The 22,441-nt window shown below is 36.5% G+C and overlaps 1 protein-coding gene across 11 annotated transcripts in view; it reads left to right on the forward strand.

The window, feature by feature from the left end:
- Positions 1–22,441, forward strand: part of LOC5575667 (dachshund homolog 2) — a 149,895-nt gene that overhangs the window by 80,508 nt on the left and 46,946 nt on the right. For 2 of the 11 annotated variants that reach the window (XM_021848256.1, XM_021848259.1), the window contains 2 exons: positions 18,747–18,928; positions 19,269–19,322. In XM_021848256.1, coding sequence (XP_021703948.1) covers positions 18,747–18,928; positions 19,269–19,322 — 236 coding nt within the window. The remainder of the gene's footprint in view (positions 1–18,746; positions 18,929–19,268; positions 19,323–22,441) is intronic. The other 9 variants (XM_021848258.1, XM_021848261.1, XM_021848262.1 and 6 more) reach the window with 6 other exon arrangements.

Below are 22,441 nucleotides of genomic sequence, written 5' to 3' on the forward strand. Positions count from 1 at the left end.
TTTTAAATGATTTTTTTAACTGGCTGGCTCAACTCGAAAGATTCTTTTAAATGAATCTGAACGATAAACTGTCATTTAACACTATAAGTGAAATATCTGTTTGGAATGCGACCTAGCGTATTGTTTCCAAAAAGCTTCATTTTTATGCGAATTCAAAAAAGGAATTCTTGGGTAATCTTGAGTGTCATTCAGCTCAAAACTTTGATAAACTCATAATCGTATAGGCACAATTATTGTTTTTAAATCTTCAATAGGTCACTCCTTGTGCTACTTAAGCCGAAGATTTGACATACTCTTTTGAAGGTACATGTACAATTTTTACCTTAAAACTGGTGTGCTATTCCTTTTGCTAAAAGGGCTTATGTGTACTCTTTTCTAGTTACTGATCATTGCATTGTCGATCAAATCAACTAACATTTCGAAGAAACCAGAACTTGCCCACAAAACAGGAGATCCTACCAAATTAAATGAATAATATCTTAATTGAATTGGCACGATTAATTCAAAAATGATAAGAAAGCATTTATTTTTAGCTATCGGTAAAACAATTGGTACGGTATTTGTCTATGGTTAAACTATTGATACACAATCAACAATATTGATTTGAAGTTTAAAAATACTGAAATGGTTTAAAATATTTGCAACGGCTTTTATTCAGGCATGTTTTCTAAAAATGTCGTTTTGTAACTATTAAATTATTCAAGCTTGCATCTCCCATAGAGTTTGAACAATTCTTTAGAAAAGCTTAAATGAAGGACAATGCTTGAGATTCTCTTCAGGTCCAAGGTGTGAAAATTCACTCTTCTTAGTCCTTCTGGTTTTCCACAGAAAAAAAAGTTCTACACTTGAAACATATTTGAAAGACTATAATATTACACAAGTCAAACGGAATCGAAGATCGAGTTATAAAAAATTGTCTGAATAAATCTCTCATTAGGTTTCTTGCCATATGCGTCGATCGAATACTATTACATTTTAAACGTAATATTTTTGTAAAATGGATGTAATCGAATTAATTTACGTTCGATTATAGATACATGGCTAAATACTACGTCGGCCTATCACCGTATTACAGATAGAAAGTGCAATGCAATGATAGATTTTCATGAAGATTGGTTTGATTTTGAGCAAAAAAACTGGTTTTGAAAATTTTTCCTCTTAAGAATCAACTGTTCATTGAATTTCAGCTTTAAAATTCATTACAAGCTAGTGGTCCCAGCAAACTTCGTCTTACCATCAAGTAGGCTGTCGAAAAATGGCATCTAATTCCAATACAAAATTACAGATTAGTTTTATTTAGTTTCTCAATTGTTCCGGAGACTATGCCAATATTTATATATGCAGGAACACGTCGCAGCCCTTCTCGATTTTAACTGTGAAATTAACCGTTGAAAAAAAAAGAAAAAAAAAGGTTGATACTTTTTTCAATTATTCAATAACTCTTGTATTAGCGACAAAATGCTACTCCCGACTGTCAGACTAAACGTAAAACTTTGATTCCATACTATTTAGATTCAAACACTATCCTTTCCACAAAATGCCGATTCGACCAAATATAATGTATTTATTTTGCTTAATAAAAATTGCTTTTTGTACATCTGGTACTACTCTTGATGTTTACGTCCAGTTTTCCACCGAGTATTGCCCTCAGCACTTAACATAAAAGAAGTTTTGTTCAACATTCTCAGCCACAACAGGATTATAACTACACGAGAAACATGATTGTCATATGGTCGGTGTTCAGACAGACTGGACCAAGTGTTCTTTAATGTTTTCAGGAAAACGTACCCCAAGCATTCGGTATAAGTATAATAAAATTCGTGCATTAAATATTTGCTGAAAGAAAGGAACTTATATATTTGAAGAAACATCAATAGAATTCGAAATATTGTAATTGATAGAGTCCTTGACTCATCTTTGGAAGGCCAAATTGTCATTTAGTCAGATCTGTCTGAACTCCGACCATATGTAGCAAGTGTTCGACGATTAACAACTTCAAACAAATTCCCAATAAGTACTATTTAAGTATCAATTTCACTAGGACTTTCACACTATATACCTGTGAATGGTTGGTTCGTTTTATTTTTTTCGGGATTCATCGTCAATCTGTTTATTGACTTCTAAGTCGCGTTCGACTCAGTAACAAAAAAAAGCTGTTGCAGGTAATATCAAAGACTTAACAATAAGACTTAAAGCTGATTAAGCTGACAAATGCAATTAGGTGTAAGAATTATAGACGAGGAGCTTATTTTGTTTTTTTTTGGAAAATTACATGGAATAAGAACAGATGAGTTTCTGAATTTACTGTTCAATATTGCGTTTTGTCGCATATACTCCTTGATTTTGCAGACAATGAGTTTATTGGAATCGATCGCAGTTCAGTAAAGAAGGGTTTCACTATTTCAAAGATGGACAACTAGGATAAGCTTGTAATGCCATTTACTCTACCCAAACGTATATGGTTGCATGTAGAGAAAGAAGCAGGTTCAGATGTGTTGGTGCTGAAGCAGTGCTTGATTGAGATGTGGATGAATTTGTTGTAGAGCCATATAACAATTGTGACCCTTTCCCTTGGAGTAAAAACACGTGTTCTGGCTGCGAATATCTCCTTTACGTATTACGTAACCAGTTTAGGGACCCGAAACTTGCAAAGGGAAACGACATTTCTACACTGTTACTTGATAAAGGCTTATCTGACTTCATAGATCCATTATTTCATTGACAACTTCGCCAAAACATCTCGCGATCCTTTATTGTACAACACTGAAAAGTGTTTCGAAAACCAAATCAGATTTCAATTATAATGCAAAGAGAGCAACGATGAATGCAAGCATAGGGTGTTTTATGTATTTTGGACAGAGCGTTACGCGTATATAATTTGGCAACCTCCATTCGATTTTGCCGTAAATGGCCAAATTATATACGCCTAACGGTCTGTCCAAATTACTTTGATCGCCCTACCTAAAAGAAGCATTACTATTAATTTGTGATGTATAAAATGCTTATTCTTTTCTCCCTTAACACATTTATTTGAGAACAGGGGCGAAAACTATTGAGCGAATAAAATAGGTAAACTTCAGTGAGCTGGTCATTTAGTGCGAATGCGAAGAAAAAGTTGCATCAGTCAGGTGAAGCTCAGCGACCCCGTGAAAGACATCGGCGTATGATCATTCTGCTATTGACTAGAGCGTGCCAGAGTAACCAAATCATTCAAAATTTGAAACAATCGGTAATACTAGCTCTAATTGACTATAAAAGTATTCACATGACTTATCTGCTAACTATTATTGTGCAACATTTATTCTCAGATCCTTTTTTTTTCTAATAACAACATTGTTAATTATTGATTTATTTGGTTTACTTTTCAATCGGTTTAATATGGAACACAACAATCAATGGAATTTTAACCAGTAAACTATGAAAAAATAAGTTAAATCGAAGCCAAACATTAGGTTTTTAAGATCATGAATCTGGAAAACCAAACATCAGTTTAAGCTGAATACCTAATAGACTGGTCACTAGCTCTTGGTGACCAATCGATTAAATCCTCTGTTCAAACGGGTATTCGGTTCTCCAGATTTGTGCTCTTGAAAATTTGATGTTTGGCTTCGATTTAACTTATTTTATCATTCATCTTCACCTTAAGGAGTGGATTAAGTTAAGCCAGTTGTGAATATTTCTAATTTTAACAACAGTAACAATTGTATACTAGTTAAGGGGGCAGGATCCGTCATTGACTTCGGAATTTTCAAAAGCAGTTTTTTCATTCAAAATCAAGCAAATTTACAGGAAAATGTGTTCACTGTATTCTGATCTCCAACTGAAACGCAGTGAACACATTTTCATCGAATAATTTTTAATATTGAACAGAAAAACTGTTTTTGAAGTTTCGATGATGACGATGATAACGATGACGGAGCGTTGATCGTTAAGGACAGTTTGGCCAACTTTCTGAGCATTTTTGTAGGTTTTGTCAGTGCGATTGCAAAATTTTGATATGGATTATATTGAATTTTTAAGTAAAAGACTTCAAATAAAGATTTCTCGAAATTCCTCCACAAAGTGAAATAAATCGCTTCTCCGAGTTGGTATGTTCACAAAATAAAATGAGTTCGTCCAACCCTATTTGGGATGTGCTTTTATTTGACGTTTCAGCAGTGAAAGCTCAATAAGATTATATTTAATAAGGTGTGGAAGAAGAAGCAATGGCTATGTATTAGTAAAGATAAAAAACGTAAACAAAAATATTAACGTCACATATTTACATGGCTTCTTATGGGTGCTCGCTTGCTTGTAGTTGAGAAACATTCTGCATCATACATGGATGTCACGCACACCAAATGTCTGCTTACTTACTTCGGTATATGTTCTCATTGGTGAAAGCTCACTATTTCTTGAAGACTTATTCAAACAGACTCATGTCAAAAAAGTTAGCAAACTTACTTTATCAATCCTTCGCGTTTCGCAGATGAAATTCTACACGGTTCGCTCTGAAACAACTCGATTTTTTACTTTTAGAACATTTAATTTCCGGATTTACAAAACGACAAAAGTAAGATTCTCCACTTTCGCAATCTAACCAGTACTTTCGCCGCTCCGTTATATGGGACAAAGTGACTTAACAACGAATCAAAATAAAACACTACTTGAGTCGATTTTACACTGGTACAAAAACGTCGTATGTAACTGATTGAAACGGCGTATCATTTTGTCGTATAATCTTTATGGGAAATGATAGGAACTACCTAGTGTTTTAACGCGAGCTGATTGCATGTAAAATTTTAGCGATGTACACGGTAAAAAAAATGTTAAAAAGGGGATTCATTTTAAAACAGTTTTAGAAGAAAGGTTGGGATTCTTCTTAATTAACTTTCTCAAAACCGTATGAAAGTTACTTACGTCGATTTGAAGAAGTAATCGAGATTTGTGTCGCTTCGTTCATTTTGGTGCCATACTAATGCGATGTGAACATGCAGCATTGTATCGGTGACTGTTGGAATTGAATGCGTGTTCAACATTGAGAAGGGTAGGAAGAAGACATTTATTGTGCGTGACATCCGTGTACGGTACAAAATGTTTCACAACTACAATCGAACGATATCTCATAAGAAGCCGAGTAAATTACTGTGTAGTTATTTTTGTTTATGGGTTTTCTCTTTGCGAATACATAGTCATGGCTTCTTCTTCCACATGTTATTAAAAACTCTCATTGCACGTTCATTCAACCGCTCATTGCCATACCTAAATAATAAAGAATGAAAGGGAATGAAATCGTAGTTCTTCGAGTTATCGACTGCAAGCGTCAGTTACCATACCCATTACAAATAGTAACATGTAACTGAAACAGATTGAACTCACTTCCCTTAGCGTGGAGGCCGACAGATATCGGACGCGCCTTTCACTCGATAGACTATCGAGATCTATCGATCGCTAGACCCCTAGCTAGCGTAATCAACTATTATGGGCTTTTGACAGTTGTTGATACCCATATAGGTTTAGGAACATACATTATTTCAAGTTTTGAGTTTTACAACAGTCATCGTTCATCCAAGTAATGCTTGGAATGAAGACCATAAGTAAAAACTGATCATGCGGAGGTTTGTCAATATATTTTATATTTATTCTTTTGATACTTCTATCAGTACAGCTTTTCACATCTATCCTTTAAGATAAACAAGCGTAATTAGTGATTTTTAAGAATTTGCATGAACAAGGTTCATACTCCATGAGGCGCTCAAACCATGTGCTAAAACAGATTATTATGTTCTTGAACCTTCAAGAGATTCTGGTCAACATTGTAGGTCGAAGGGGCTTTTTGGAAACCTCAGACAATAAAATCGCAGAATACCAGCCGACCACGTGGATTTTTTCATTATTTCACTCATAATTTATCCATCATTACCTCGCGTAATGATTTAATTAATTTAATAACCATGCGGATCAGATTACCGCAAAGCTCAATATATGTGTTAACATATATTAGAAAGACTGCCTCCCTGTAGTAATCATGTCGTCACTTGAATGCGAACGACACGTTGATGGCCTTCCTCCATCTCTTCTTCTTCTCTTCTTCTACTTGGTATTGATGTCCTCATTGGGACAGAGTCTGTTTCTCAGCTTAGTGTTCTCATGAGCACTTCCACAGTTATTAACTGAGAGCTTTATTTGCCAAAGTTGCTATTTTTGCATTCGTACATCATGTGGCAGGTACGATGATACTCTATGCCCAGGGAAGTCAAGGAAATTTCCATTACGAAAAGATCCTGGACCGACCGGGAATCGAGCCCAGACACCTTCAGCATGACTTTGCTTTATAGACGCGGACTCTAACCACTCGGCTAAGGAAGGCCCCTCCATCTCTACACTTCCCCAATACAGATGTTGTGGAAGCGATGTGGGTATGAAAGGCAAACAGTTTCAACACAAAATAAATCGCACTCGCTCTGCGCGCGTGTGTAGTATACATGAGATGGATGGATATTGGTTATGATAATGTTCTGCGTGATCTGTTGGGATTTGAATTCGAAACTTGTAACCAACTAAGTTTTTGGGTCACCAAGCGGCTCGGTAGCTTAGTTTATAAAGCGCTCGTCTAGCATACAAGAGTCCTTGGTTTGAATCCTAGCCGAGCACGTGGATATTTTTCATAATTTCACCCAAAACTTATCGATCTTTCTCGCGTAATGGGTTAATTAATTTAACTTCAGACAGTTTTCAGACACAATACTTGATATAATATTTTCGTTTGAGCCTGAAGCAGTGATGCATTTGAACGCGTTCAGTTCGTGTTCCAGTTCAGTTTATTGAACGGGGGATCAAGTAGGCTTGCTCATTGTTCAGTTCAAAAATTTGAACCCTCGAGAGCAGAAAAGTGAACGCAGATTGTTTTGAAACATTTCACGCCATCTCACCATGCTAATGTTGATTTTAAGGTGCTCAAAGTAAGAAAAAACACATTGATGTATGATAAAATTGAATGTATTATCAATTCAAGAAATGTTTCCTCGGTAAAACATTAAATTCATGCTTCAATAGGGTAACGACTGTGTATTTTGATCTTAATCGCTAACAGTTGGCGCCAGTGGCAAAAAATACAGACAACAACCCTTCGAACATTCAGTTTATCTGTGCTGGCCGCCTAGCGGCGACACTGATGTGTGTATTCCTTTCACTGATCGCGCTACGCTGGATTCTCAAATTTCTCAAGTTTCAAACACAAGCGCATGGAAGAATGGTAGTCGGTGAACTGTCAAAACGTATGGAAAATAATGAAAAACGTAATTAGGTTAAGTATATTAAAAACGTTTTTTTTTTCTCTTATAAGCAGGTGAAATCAACTCACCTGTAAAAAAACTGAACTGCTACGGCAAATGAAATGTAATATGTTGTTAACAAAATGTTAATTAAATCTTAAATTTGTTTTACCAAATTAGGATGATAGTGTTGTCAAATAACACAGAACACCTAGATATAAGAAATGAATGTAATGTTTGGAATGATACTAATAAAAAAATTAAAAAAAAAAAAAAAAAAAATTAAAAAAAAAAAAAATTAAAAAAAAAAAAAAAAAAAAAAAAAAAAAAAAAAAAAAAAAAAAAAAAAAAAAAAAAAAAAAAAAAAAATGAAAAACGTAACTTACTTGCAATTAGGAAACTGGATCGAAAAAGTAGTGATTAGAAATATTCCATTGTGCTTTCTTTGCTTCAGGATTTCGTTTTTACTACCACTGAAAAAGAGTCGTCTATTGCCTTTTCAGTTTTGAATATCGCCCTATTACAATTGTAATGACTTGCGATCTGAACGGGCCGTTCAAGAGCAGCGGCATGCTCTGGCTCGAGAGTTCAAAGTTTACTGCGTTCTCGTGCAAAAATTGAACTTGCTCTGTTTATTTTTGACTCGCGTTCCGTTCAAAATGCATCACTGGCCTGAAGTGTAAATTGCTCAGTTGGGTTTGTTTATTGCAACTTTGCATTTACTGCTATTGGTCAATCAGAGTGAACCAACTCACTGAACGGTGGTCTTTAGTTCAGTCAGATTGGACCAAGTACACATAGTCCATCTGAAAATCGTTCAATCAGATTTTTTGATTATGATTTTTCATGATTACCACATCACATTATATTATTTGAAAGTAACACAAAGATGTGTAGAAATATTGAACCAAATTATAAACGAGTTCAAAAATTACAGAGCGTTAGACTTTAAACCTATTTTTCTCGAAATATGAAAAATGTCACTTGGTCCACTCTGACTTAACGCCGACCATATGATATTGTATGTTACTTTGATGGCTTCTTTCTTGAAGGTTATATTCTCATGAGCTCAGGCTCCATAATTTTCACCCACTTGATAGACCAACCAGCACGTAACGGATAAAGTAACGGTAATTGACTGGACTTTGATGATGATAATTGGAGATTTCGACTGTCAGTCCCGAATTAAGCGTTGAGTATTTTAAATCCTTGCCGCTTAATTCGTGACTGAAAGCCGAAATATCTAATTATCAGTATTTTTTTTAGCATAATGTTTATTCTTTACAAACAAAAACGACAATGAATATTGGAGAAGTGGGAGTGAGCAGCCGTAAGACGCAACTTCGTAACGATGCTCTCACAAGAACGCTTTGTTCCTATCTAACATTTTGAAAGGTGCATGGAAAACATTATTCACCCAAAATCTGAGTCAAAGTCTAGGAGTGTAGAGAAGAATTCGTTTTTTTTTGACTTATGTAAAACAATACAAAATATAAAAATATGAGTTAACGTGTATTTCCGACATAAGCTCAAGCATTTGGTACAATACATTGAAATCAGGCTCTAGGACCCTATTGAGGGACATTTTTTCAATGAGTCCTAAGTCAGCAATTCCCATTTCGAAGTAATGTTTTGGATCAACTCTTACGCGACAGTACAAACATTTCTGCTGGTTTCCAAGATCCGAATCGAAGATGGTCCTATCCGAATAATTGTTGACCTACCACCATGTTCCGTTGAACCGCAGGCCAATTTACCGTTCCTTACCGTTGTTGTTGTTTTTGGTTCAAAATACAACTCCGACTCATACTTCCTCACATGTCAAACGGGCACAACTGCTCGAGAGTGGGAATTTTCTAAAATACTATACTACCGAAGGATTTATGATTTCTGCGGAAAAGAGCTCGCACTCACACGGCACCCAGCAGCCGCAGCGCATATCGAGACCCGCGCGGATAAGAAGTAAAACACCAAGTACTTGTAATTGCAGGTTGAAATTTGATTTATGCATTTTATTATCTTTATTTTTATGATACGATTGCGCGCATTTTGCAGCTCGGCAGTCAAGCAGTCAGTCCGATCGCGGGTTGTTCTTTACTGGGCTCGGGACGTAACCGCGTCAGCGGAGAGAGCCTTCATCGAATAAATAAAAGAAACTTTTCCCTTTGCTGACTGCGAACTGACGGGAACTTGCATTACTGGAAACCTCCACCGAAAGAGGCGAAAACCCGGGCTGCGCTAAACCTCCGCCGTGCCATCCGTGAATTACAAGAATATACACGTCGAGCTTGATTTATTTCGGTGTGTAATAAAATATTAATTATATTTTCTACAAATTAATTTCGAAACATAAATATTCCATTAAAGCCCATTTTCCTGCTATTCATAATCCTTATTAGAGCTCCGTACGTTGTGAGGTGAGAGACACCCCGGCCAAGACTGCCGGAATGATCTCTTCCTTCACTTCTGGCTTCCAGCCGTCCACCCTTGGAATGAAAAGCACCTTCTTACCGGTGCACACGGGAGTGTTTTTTGGTCAATGGTGGCCAAATTTTTTTTCTGTCCTCAATAATTTTCTTACGTCCTAATATTGAATAAAAGAACGCTATGTAAAAAAATACAGTGGGAACTAAAACTTGATTTTCGCTATTTGGAATTATGATCACCAATTTGTCCTAGTTTCTCCTCTATGCGGCGTCGTGGATTAAGAAAAACGTGAAAAAGTGAACGCTGAAAAAACAGTAAACCACGTCGGCCACCGTCAGGGAAAAGCCACCCACAGATTTTCATCTCCTGCTGCATTTGATGTTGGGTTTGCAGAAACAAAAGTGCCGATGGTGGGATGGCGGCAGGAGACGGTGGTTTTTGGGCAGCTTACTTTCTTACACGCTTTATCACCCTCCTGATAGTATTATGAGACGCACGGCGCGAGCCAAAAACCAGTTCAAGACGAGGTGGAACGAAGAAAAAAAGAACCGGCGCTATTTCGTGTTTCGTCGTCGTCTTCGGACCGGTTGCGGTGGAGGATTAATAGAATTAAAACCCGTGGCGAAGGAGGGGAAGCGAAGACGGTGGGGGAATCGGCACGTTTAAAAGGCCTTAAAAGAAAAGAACTTTGGAAATTAAAAATTAGAAATGGATACATAAATAAGAATGTTGTTTTCTTCACGCTCGTGACGGTGCAAATTGGAGCTGCGGTGGCGGCTGGTGGCTGTGCAAATGACCGCGAGGGGACTTTCAATGGATCATATTTCAACGGGTGATGACTGGATGGGTGAATGGTTCAATTTCGGTTGCGAGGGATTGGGAAGAGTAAATTGCTTAAAAAAAATTTCCATTGTCTTTAATGGTTACGAATGGGATATGAAAAAGATCGGTAAATTTATGTTAAGGATTTTGATTTAAAATTTGCAATTCGCACCGAACCTACATTACATTCCCAAAACCTCCTGGTTTTATTCTAGCCTCCCGCTCGATAATCAATTTTCATTTTTTGTTATGGTTTGAATAAAACTTAATAGATTCAATTACTTATGGGTTAAAAACAATCTGAAAACTGTAATTAATCTTTGAACTGCATAGTGGAATACCTATAAATAAATGAAAAAAAACGAATTTAGTATTATACCATTTAATGCCACTAGAGTTTGTATCTTTTGACAGATACGCGTATTTCGACCTCAACTGTATGACCGTCTTCAGTGTCGTGTTCTAGACCTTACAGTTGAGGTAGAAATACGCGTATCTGTCGAAGGATACAAACTGTAGTAGAATTAAATGGTACAGCACTAAAGTCAGTATGGGGCCTTCCTTAACCGAGTGGTTAGTGTCGGCGGCTACAAAGCAAAGCCACTCTGAAAATGTCTGGGTTCGATTGTCGAATGGTTGAAGATCTTTTTCTAATGGAAATTTTCTTTACTACCCAAGGCATAGAGTATTATCGTACCTGCCACAGTATATACGAATGCGAAAATGGCACTTTGGCAAAGACAGCTTTCAGTTAATAACTGCGGAATAGACCTATTCATATTTTCAAAAATGTCTGGAAATTCCCCAGTCAACCAATACTTTGATTTTTCATTGCAAAATGAATTTCTGGCCAAAATTTCACTCAATTTAGAGTAAATTTAGTTGTGCTTCAAATCAATTATGTGTTTTTGGGCTATTTTCAAGCTTTAAAAAATCATAATTACCGAACGAAACATCAAAATTTATCAGAAATACTTCTACATAGTAGTTTATCCAATTCTACGAACTTTTGCCGAACACAATTTTATGATTGGAGCAAGTATTAACATAGTTTGGTTGAGGTTTGTATCTCGAGGTTCTTGAAAATCTCTTTTTTTGGGAATTGTTTTCACTGAACAGCATGCCTGCATGAATATTTCGGATTTTTAATTTCCAGACATGATGACAATGCATATCTAAAAGTCAATCCCGTTCAAAGTAACCATTTATCTTACGAAAATAAATTGTAAAAAATAGGTAATTATGAAGCACATTTGTAAATCCACTGTGGGTGAGCCAAGAGCACCACCGTGAGCTTCAATGAATACAAAAAATGAACACGTTAGCATTGCCTTTTCTCAGTCGATGATGATGATTGTTTTCAAATCCTTCTAAATGATCAGTGAAATGCGATCAAAACAATCATCACTTGGAAAGAAAAAGCAATGCTAACTTGTTCAATTCATTCGTTTCCGGTACATGTGTCATGCATGATTTAACTATCATCAGGTTGCGATGCGGTGCTCGATCTTTGGGCATTTATTGTAATTTATTGCCTTTAGCAACATGTAATCTGTTGATGGTCAATGAATTCATAAATGTATTATGTTTGATTCCCGTTGACTAGGCCCTGAAAAAATAATACCAATGCATGTTTTATATACCATGTATATTGAGAAAACTGTAATTTCTGGGTACTGCGGAGTACAAATTTGGATCAAACAATGTTAAAACTCAATTTAATCTTGTTAGCGTGTTCGACAAACTTTAACAGAATAGAATTAGCTTTCAAATAGTGGTAATAGCAAGTGGTTTTGATTTTTCACATGCTAGTTATGATTTTTCAAACCTTGAAATAACCTCAAAAACACATTTTCAACTTGAAGCATACTGAAATCTTTATCAAATGAGCTGAAACTTTGCCCAGACATTGCTCTTAGCATGATAATTCCGAATACTGCTTGACTGGTAGATTTCCACAATTTTTTTTAAATATGAACAGATCTACTGCGGAAGTACTCATTGAACACTAAGCTGAGAAGCAAGCTCTGTTCCAGTGAGGACAAAATGCCAAGAAGAAGAAGAAGAAGACTAAATTCGGTTTCATCAAAACTATGTACGATTCGGTTTAGTGTGATGAAAGCAATTTAATCAGGAAACATCATTTAAGGTAGCATTCACTTATCCAACTTAACTGCAGAGCAAAGAATTCTGAAAAGTATCTCAGCTAGTAGCATTTTAAACTAAAAGCCGTAGGTCTACTTTTCATTATCCAGTTAATACTAAAGACGACCTTTTTTATCTTCACGCTATGCTTTATTCCCTTTTTCCAGCAGCCAAGACTTTTTTGTTTGTAATTTTTAGAAATTAACTTATCATGAATGGTTACAATTGATCACATAGGCGCAATACATCACTATTCAGATCATGTTATGGGCTCAGAGCTATCCTTAGGCCTCGAATATAGTTGAAAGTTTGTACCTTCTATTCAGAATATTCAATAAAAAATATTGTGGGGTCAGTTTGCGAAATAGGTTGCATGCTATTCACAGACCCTCGAACATAACTAGAATGCTATTGGGATACTTTTTGGACAATCTGAGCAAGTTCAAGTAGTTTAACCTTCATGACCTACATGTTCTAGCATAGTTCATATTTGTTCTACGCATAGGTAGACCACCGTTACTACAAATAGAACCTTGAAATAATGCCAATAGAACGTCTGTGACGAACTGTGTTAGTTAGCAATTTGAAGATATTCTAAAGGCCTACATAACATTTTGAAGTGAAGATTGAGCCGTCGCATGACATGTATTGAAGTTTCCAATTGTCGCCAATCACAGTTTCCCTCGGGCACATCCGGTGGCCCAAAAGAGGCCACTGTTGTCAAACATCCGATTTGAGTTTACGTTTGCCCTATTCATGACAAGACATGAAAAACGAACCATTGCATGATATATTTTGGTGTCAAAACTGAAATATCCCCTATGAAAGGTTTCCCGGGACACTTGGCACCTAATCTGTCCAAGACTCATTTTAAATTTTTAAAAGGATCATTTATGATGAACTACGAAGAAAGAAATATTCCACGTCATGTTTTGATTGGATAAATAATTTGATCCCAATTCGGATCCACTACCGACACCGATTCTGTGGGAATGGACATATCTTAGTTGTATCTGAACCGAAATTAGTACTTGGTGCGCCAATCGCTTCAGAATTTTATTTTCTATCTCCGTGTGCAGTAAAATTTTGAATTTTAACTGCTAAAAACACGTCATAATTTTATTGCATTAGACATGCTTCCGAAAATCCGGATAATCACCGGTATCCGGTGGTCACAGTTCATCTCCGTGGATGCACCTCACAACAAGATAAGTTTTCCCGTCCGGTACTTCTTAAAGAATTAAAATCGGTCAACCCACTGTATATTCAACCACAGTTTTACAGCATGACTGCTAACAGAATCTATAGTTAGGGGCTCCTGTTAAGGTACAGGGTAACTGGAAAGATTTCTGTATGTTTTTCAAAATCTGTGGAAGAGTTTCCTAAAGAAATCCTTAAATTAAGCTTATCAATATTTTTTAAGAAATCATTGCTACCGTTTTTATATGCATCTCTATATGAGTTTCGGTGAATTGAGAGTATTGATTATATTCCGTCAGTAGATTTTGGTGCTAATTCGAAAATAATTTCAGAAGGATCACCCAAAAGGATTTCTAGAGGAAAGTTTAAAAGAATTTACAAAGGTTTACTCAAAGATATCTGTGAAAGAACTTTTTTTTAAACCCTTGAATGCTTTTCATTAGGAATCTTCAGGGAAATTTCACAGGAAATCTTAATGGAACGAAGACATTTTTGATGAAATATTTTTGATAAAGTATTGTAAAAAATATCAAAAAAGTTATATTTAGAAAATATTTTGAACTAATACAAACAAATAGGTAGATGCAGTTTAAAATTTTCCTGGAAAAAGAATCTGAAGTAGTCTTTGTTGGAATCCCTTAATAAATTATTTTCAATCACAGAGCAATTTCTGACAACTTTCTCGTAAAAATGCTTTCAAAAACTGTTCGAGGGATATCTAGAGAAATTCTTTAGTTATTCCTGTATAACTGACGATCATAATTAGCTATTGGTTTGTTGAAGACAAGAGATAAAAGATCAAAAATAAAAGCAAAAAATGATATGAAGAAATATTGAACAACATGGTTATATCTTGTAAGGCCGAATGCCGTTAGGCCGAAGGCTATTAGGCGGAATGCCTATAGGCTGAAAGGGTCGTTTGGCAGAAACGATCATTAAGCCGAAAATGGCCAATAGTTCCTATAAATCGTAAGGCGCATTATTTTTAGACCGAATGGGGCAGTTAGTGGTAAGATCAGGGTAGTTTATATTATCTAGATGCTGCCGAAAGAATTTTTAGGTCAAATGGTGTTTTAGTTTTTGGGTCAGGATAGTTTGCAATATTTAGAAGCCCACAAAAACCGCTGTGAAATAAAACTAAACAGAACAGCCTTTGTTTAAAAGAAGTAAAACCACTTATAAATGTGATGGTCAAATGTAATTTCGGCCTAACGGCCCTCCTAACGGCATTCGACCAAATGGCATTCGGACTAACGGCCTGCTCCCGAACAACATCTTGTTAAGATATCACAAGATGAATCTAATATATAGAAAAATTGTAGATTTTAACTAAATCTAGAACTTTATCATACGCCGCTTTCCGGAAAAATATGAAACGAAAAAAAAAATTGAACCTATGATACTTTTTAAGTATAATAGGTATTATACCTATAATACTATATAGTACCTATAATTCTTATATATAGTAGCCATAAAGTTTTACTTTTACTCTATCGATAATTTTCGAAACCTGCACACTTGGGTGGTAATCTTGACTACTTCAATGATGTAAGATTATTTCACTATTATTATTCAAGCACCACGGAAGATGCACTAAACACAAAAAGTTAAGCATTCACTTTACACTTGATTTCGAATCACTACTTTTTTTGATCCAGTTTCCTCATCGCAAGTAATTTACGTTTTTCATTATTTTCCATACGTTTTTACAATTCTCCGACTACCATCATAAAGAGAAAGTCGTTCAAAGTCGTGGAAAACAAAAAGTTTAGGCATGTTATAACTGAGATTACTACTGAATCCGGAATTCAAGAATCCGAAATACTGAAAGTTCTTTGTTTGCTTTATTAAACACGAAGAAAAACATTTGTATAGTGAAAGTGTACCACTTATGGCTATAATGGTTCCCTATTTGGCCATTTGTGTTTTCTCGAAAACTTTCACATTTTGAATATTTTTAAATGTTTTAACATCAAGATGTATTTGATGTCAAACTACTTAAACACACAGAACGATTAAAAATCTGAAGATAACCAAATTACCACGTATGGCGAAATAGGGAACCGTTATGTCCATAACTGGTACACCTACCCTATTAAAGGGACATGTTTCAAAATCCATATCATCTGAAAATTTTGTTGATATCCTTTCCAAAACCTTTTAGAAACATATTTTTGCTAATTTGTATAAATTGTAGTTAAAAATATTTTCAAAACCATTGTTTTCATGAAAAATATTAAAAAGCTCAATTAAAAACACTTTGAAATTTGTAATTCATTTTTTTTTTAATTTTTCAAAAACTGTGAATACAAAAAAAAAAATAGTCACCTAAAATTATCTTTTCGATGACCGTTTAAAAAAAAAATTTTTTCTGGATTCTGGAATTATTTTGTCAAACCTGAAAAAAATCTAGAAATATCAGGAAATTTGTTTTCTTTGAACGCGTAGACACCCTGCTCAATCTCAGGATTTGAAAACAGAGATGCTTACCATTAGGCTACGCCTTACAGCTGAAAAAAGAAAGAAATCTTGTGTACATATTTTCAGATGTCAAGCTTTAGCTGTCAGATTTGTTGAATTTTCGAACATCTTCAGTATTAAATTGAGACTAATATGATAGTAGCCCTTGAGCTTACATTATATAAGTTTCGATATTTGCAAAGGAAATGTTTCATGCTCACTGATGTCACCTGTTGGCAAACTATAGAATCAACTAGTTCGTTAATGATTGCCTTATAAAAATTTTGCGAAAGACGCCAATCTGGGATATATGCAAAACAAAAGTTTAAAGCTCATTAGCGCCGCCTGTTGGTAAAATTTTGAATCAACTAGCTCCACAAAATGGTAGTCCTTAACTTACTGACCAACTTTACTTACCAACCAATTTTCATCCTTCTAAGTGGTTAAGCTCCTGAGATGTCTGCAAAACAAAAGTTCCATGCCCACTAGCACCGTGTGGTGGCAAAACCATAAATCAAGTAGCTCGAACAATGATGGCTTTTGAGTTACTGAACAACTTTGCTGAAGATGCTATCTTTCTAAATGCACAAATTCCTGAGATATTTGCTATATAAAAGTAAAAGTTTCGTACCCACCTAACGGGCAAATTCCGAATTAAATGAGGTACCATCAGATAGCGCTCCAGAACATCTTTACTGAAGACCCCAAGTTTCGAAATTATTTGGATTTTGAGATATACTGTAAACAGAAACTGTCGAGTATTGTTCTTGAGAAGATTCTTGAGGAATACATTTTGGTTTTGTGTCGATAGATACCTCTGTTACAAAATAATAGCATATAAATCACAACTGTTAACTGTTGTAAGTACAACGGCGCGACGGTCCGAAGGTTAACTAATTGTAGAAACCAGCTGTAGAGGGCTTAGATGCTCATAGCGCAGCTATTCAGCAAAGCCAAACTGAGGGTCGTGGGTTTGTATCCCATCGATCGGGGATATTTTCGTAATGCAAATTTTCTCAACTTTCCAAGGCATAGAGTATTTTTGTACCTGCCACATAATATACTCATGCAGAAGCTGTTAGTTAGTAACTAAGAAAGTGCCGATAAGATAAAAGACTTTATCCCAATTGGGATGTAACAACGCCAGGAAAACCACTTTTCGAATGGACCACTTTGAGCATAATGAAGCATGATATACGATTTGATAAGATTTTCGTCAAATCTTCAGTTTAAAGTGAAGTTTAATCTAAATGGATGCGAAAATATAAAACATTTTACATGAGAAAGGACTGGTTTGTTTATACGTACATTGTATCTATGGGCTCTCAGAGTTACAGAAATGTAGTTCCGAGCCTATTTTTGGCACACATATAAAATCGACAAAACATCTTTTCAGTTCTGAGACTCTCACCCGGAGATCAAACGCCCCGGGAGAAAGGCCTTTTAAAACTGTCCAAACAACGGGTCACGGAACTCGTCAAATATTCCCTCTCGCTGGCCACTCCTATTTCACACCCCGCTCGATGCTGATTGAGCTGACATCTTCGGTGGTGCCGTATTGCGGCAATCGATTCGTGACGGGTATAGCAATTATCTCACGCCCCCAACAGCGATCACAATGAAAACGCCAAAATCAATGAGTTGGAAATCATTACGCTTCTTAATTTTTTCGTAGATCGTGGACAGTGCGGGATGGAGAGACTCCTTCTTCATACCGCTGCTTGTTTCTAATAATCTATTAGGGCGGTTCAAAATTCTAAAAAGGTTTAAAAACATATCTCTCATATCTTGTTTTCTATCCTTACGATAACAATAGTGTGATGTGAACTTTTCAGCCATTTCGGTAATAATTTAAAGGTGCCTCAAAGACCTTGTAGGTTTATATGGAAATTGCAACTGAGAAACTTTGAAAAATGTTTTAAACAGGTTTGTATTGTAATGTTGGTGCATTATTATCATCTTATAGTAAAAACACATTATTGCAACTTTTATTTGTTTCTGGTTTTTTTGCAGAAGTTTGCTAGCCTTTAATTTCATAAGGAGTTGAAAAATAACAAACAAATTCATGAATATCTCTTCTCGCATCCATTCGACTGAATTGCTGTCCTCAGCAACTTTCTTTATCAAGGTTTGAAGCCTTCACTATAAGACATCTGCTCTTAATTACAGTGCTATCGGTTTTGAAACATATTTCAAAATTTCTCCACCGTAATTTCAATATAAACCTACATCGTCTTTAGGCTAATTTTAAACCACTACCGAAAAAATTTGAAAATTTCACACCTTTATTGTAAGGATGGTAAGAAGAAAATGGTAGATTAGATTTTCAAACCTTTTTGAATTTTGAATCACCCTCATTCCCCATACCAACCCCACAACAAAAAAAACCATACTTTCGCGCCTAGCTTGTACTAACCGATTACCCTGTCTTAACACCAGTAACTCTCTGCTATCGCACAGCTCTAGGCCTGGCAGACCACCGAAACGAGGCCCCGTGGGACTTTCGATGCCGGCGTCGCACATGTCCCATCATGCGGCGGCCGCCGCCGCTGCCGCCTCCCAGATCAAAAAGCACCGGCTGGACAATGGCGAGTTCGTCTACGAGAACGGACATCTCAACGGTGAGTGTGAAATTTCGATACTCTTTGTTTCTTTTGTTTCGCCTTTGTTTGGGGGAAAAGTTTGATTTGGGATCGGGGGAAATGTGACGCACACTCACAAGTACAGCGGCCTCATCGCTAGGTCAAATGAGTTGATTGGATCTGAGATTTCAATTCAAATTCTCATTGAGACATAGAAATTAATAAAAATTGAAATTGAAAATCTTGAGTACTTACTGAAAATAATTCGATATACGTTTTACAAATTTTGTTACTTGAAATTCACAACTTTCGTCCATTTAAAAACAATCAAAACTTCCATCAAATAATCCTACTGACTGTTTCTGTTTCTTTTGCGTAGGATTAACCAATGGAAACAAGCATGATTTCTACCTAATCTCAACTGGATCCTCAGGTTAGTTGACTGCCGTCGAATTAATAACTGAAATTGCCACTTAGTGCTAGTTCTAAAAAACGCATACATTTTGTAGTGCCTAATTCTGATGATCCTATTTTACGCATTTAGATATTGACATGGATATTATCCTTAAAACCGCACGACTGAATAGTTTCGATCCAATAAAATATAAAACTATTACACAAACATCTGAAAAGCTTAAATAAAACTAAGCTAATGTAATATTTTGAAAGATTCCATCATATAACGTTCGAAATCAACAATCTGTAGAATTTTACGGCATCCGGAGAGAAGATATTCTAATTTTTATTCGTCCGACTAAACAAAAATCGACGACATTTTTTGGTATTGAATGAACTAAACTAGATTTTCTGAGATATCTGAGTTTCGAAAAATTCTCCAGATAGAAACATGAACTTTCAACTTTGATTTGGTAAGACGGAAAAATCTATTAGGGAGTCTTCAACTTTTTAAATTTGTTTCGCGATTCATATGCTTACATACAAAAACTATGTTTCGGCATGTTTTATCCTACAATTTACATGGTATAATGTAGATCAATAGATTTAATCCCTCTGAACGCCAGATGACAGGAGAAGGGACGAAGCTTCCATTTTAAGGGCTATTTGAAGTGGGAATTGAGCATTAAACATAAATACGTTTCGTATCAGAGAAATCATAAGCCATCTTCCGAATGTTACTTGTTCTTGTACGAAGCTACTTTACATGAATCGTAAATTATACCAAACCACCGTATGCAAAAAGGATGTCCCCTTATGAACATCGTAAAATAAGGTAACTTTGATGAAGTTTTCATAAGACATTCTGAATATTTCTTTACACACCCTAGAAATTTATCATTGTTTAATTTTAAAACAAGCACTGTCAACTCTCCTTCACTCGATATTAGAGAAACTATCGACTTAGATTTAGAGGTACACGGTGTCAAAATCTCGATTATTATCGAACTTTCATGTATCTCGGATATGTTTGCAAAAGCGTTTAGCATTTGGGCTAAGATTTTGTAATTGGAAAGTTAAAAAATATTTTGTCGGCGAAAATGTTTCAAACATTTTGTATGGAATTGTTTTAGCTGAAAAATTGCCTGTTCTCTAATTAAGTATGAAAAATAGCCCTTGAATGCTATTTTCCCCGGTAAAATGTTTTAAAATTTTCAGATTGTTAATGTTTTGTCGAGATACTTATCTTTGTCGAAACAAAATCAGAGTTACATCCAGCTTCGATAATTATCGAAATTTTGACCCCTTGCATTGTCTCTAAAGGATTCTTTACAATGTCCTTTTGAATCTTGAATATCAAGAGAAATTTGTTGGTAAAGATAACGTTTGGATACTTTCTGAAGTTTGACTTACATATATGATCTATTCACGTTATACACACAAGTTTTCCAAGTGCTAACTTTTTGACACAGACAACCAGAATGTAGGTATAATAAAATCACCTTTTGCGTTATGCGATGCTTATATGGGCATAGTTTCACGTATATGATGGTGCGAGGCCTTATGCGTACAAAAGTGAAAGCGATATACGTGCATGTTTTATATGATAGAAAACAACATGCAATGCGAGTGTGTAAATTTTATTGCGAGCTAGTCTGTACTCTTATGCGACTTAATTTATCATAACAAAAGTTGATTTGACAGCTGCTACGGATTGATCCGACCAACCTCGTACGAGTATACGGGACGAAACGGAATGGACAATCGACTAATTGATTTCGCTGCCTCCAAGAATATGGTCACTCGTAGCATCTACTTCCAGCACAGCCTTTCATACCGATACACCTGGAGATCACCACAGCAGACAGAATCACAAATCGATCACGTTCTTATTGACGGACGGCACTTCTCCGACATTATAGACGTCCGGACCTATCGAGGCGCTAACATCGACTCTGACCACTATCTGGTGATGGTCAAACTACAACCAAATCTCTCCGTCGTTAACAACGCACGGTACCGACGACCGCCCCGGTATGATCTAAGCAACCAGATGTCGCAACTGCGTACGCGCAGCACCTCGAGGCTGCATTACCCAAAGAGGGTGAGCTGGATGAAACCCCTCTTGAGGACTGCTGGAAAATAGTGAAAGCAACCATCAACTATGCATCTGAGAGCAACGTCGGGTACGTGGAACGGAGTCGACGAAACGATTGGTTCGACGAGGAGTGCCAGGAGGTTTTGGAGGAGAATAATGCAGCGCGGGCGGTCATGCTGCCGTAAGGGACCCGACAGAACGTGGAACGTTATAGACGAAAACGGAAACAGCAGACCCGCCTCTTTCGGGAGAAGAAACTCCTGGAGGATACGTAGTGTGAGGAGATGGAACAGCTGTGCCGGTCTCAAGAAACGCGTAAGTTCTATCAGAAGCTCAACGCATCCCGCAACGGCTTCGTGCTGCGAGCCGAGATGTGCAGGGATAAGGATGGGAGCATTTTGACGGATGAGCGTGAGGTGATCGAAAGGTGGAAGCAGCACTTCGGCGAACACCTGAATGGCGCTTAAAGCACAGGCAATGAAGGTCAGGACAACGAAGGAAATGCCTTCGTCGGTACTGCGGAGGATGGGAACCAACCAGCCCCCACTTTGAGGGAGGTTATGAATGCTATTTACCAGCTCAAGAAAAATAAAGCTGCTGGTAAGGATGGTATCGGAGCTTAACTCATAAAGATGGGCCCGGAGAGGCTGGCCATTTGTCTGCACCGGCTGATAGGCACAATCTGGGAAACAGATCCGGAGGATTGGAAGGAAGGGGTAATATGCCCCATCTACAAGAAAGGCGACAAGTCAGATTGTGAAAACTTTCGAGCGATCACCATTCTAAATGCGGCCTACAAAGTACAGTGACCTCACGCAGTTGAATCACCCACAATTTATGAATCAGCTGACTTCAAAAGACAAAATTATTATCAAACTTGTCACAAAACACATAGTTTCTTATCATCAGTAAAAATAATTCTGTGAAGTTTTGTGACAAGTTTGATAACAAATTTGTCTTTTGAAGTCAGCTGATTCATAAATTGTGGGTGATTCAAATGCGTGGAGTGACTGTATTATCCCAGATCATCTTCCGTCGTTTGTCACCTTATAGTAAGC

The sequence above is a fragment of the Aedes aegypti genome, chromosome 2 (assembly GCF_002204515.2).
Source record: "Aedes aegypti strain LVP_AGWG chromosome 2, AaegL5.0 Primary Assembly, whole genome shotgun sequence".
NCBI classification, from domain to species: domain Eukaryota; kingdom Metazoa; phylum Arthropoda; class Insecta; order Diptera; family Culicidae; genus Aedes; species Aedes aegypti.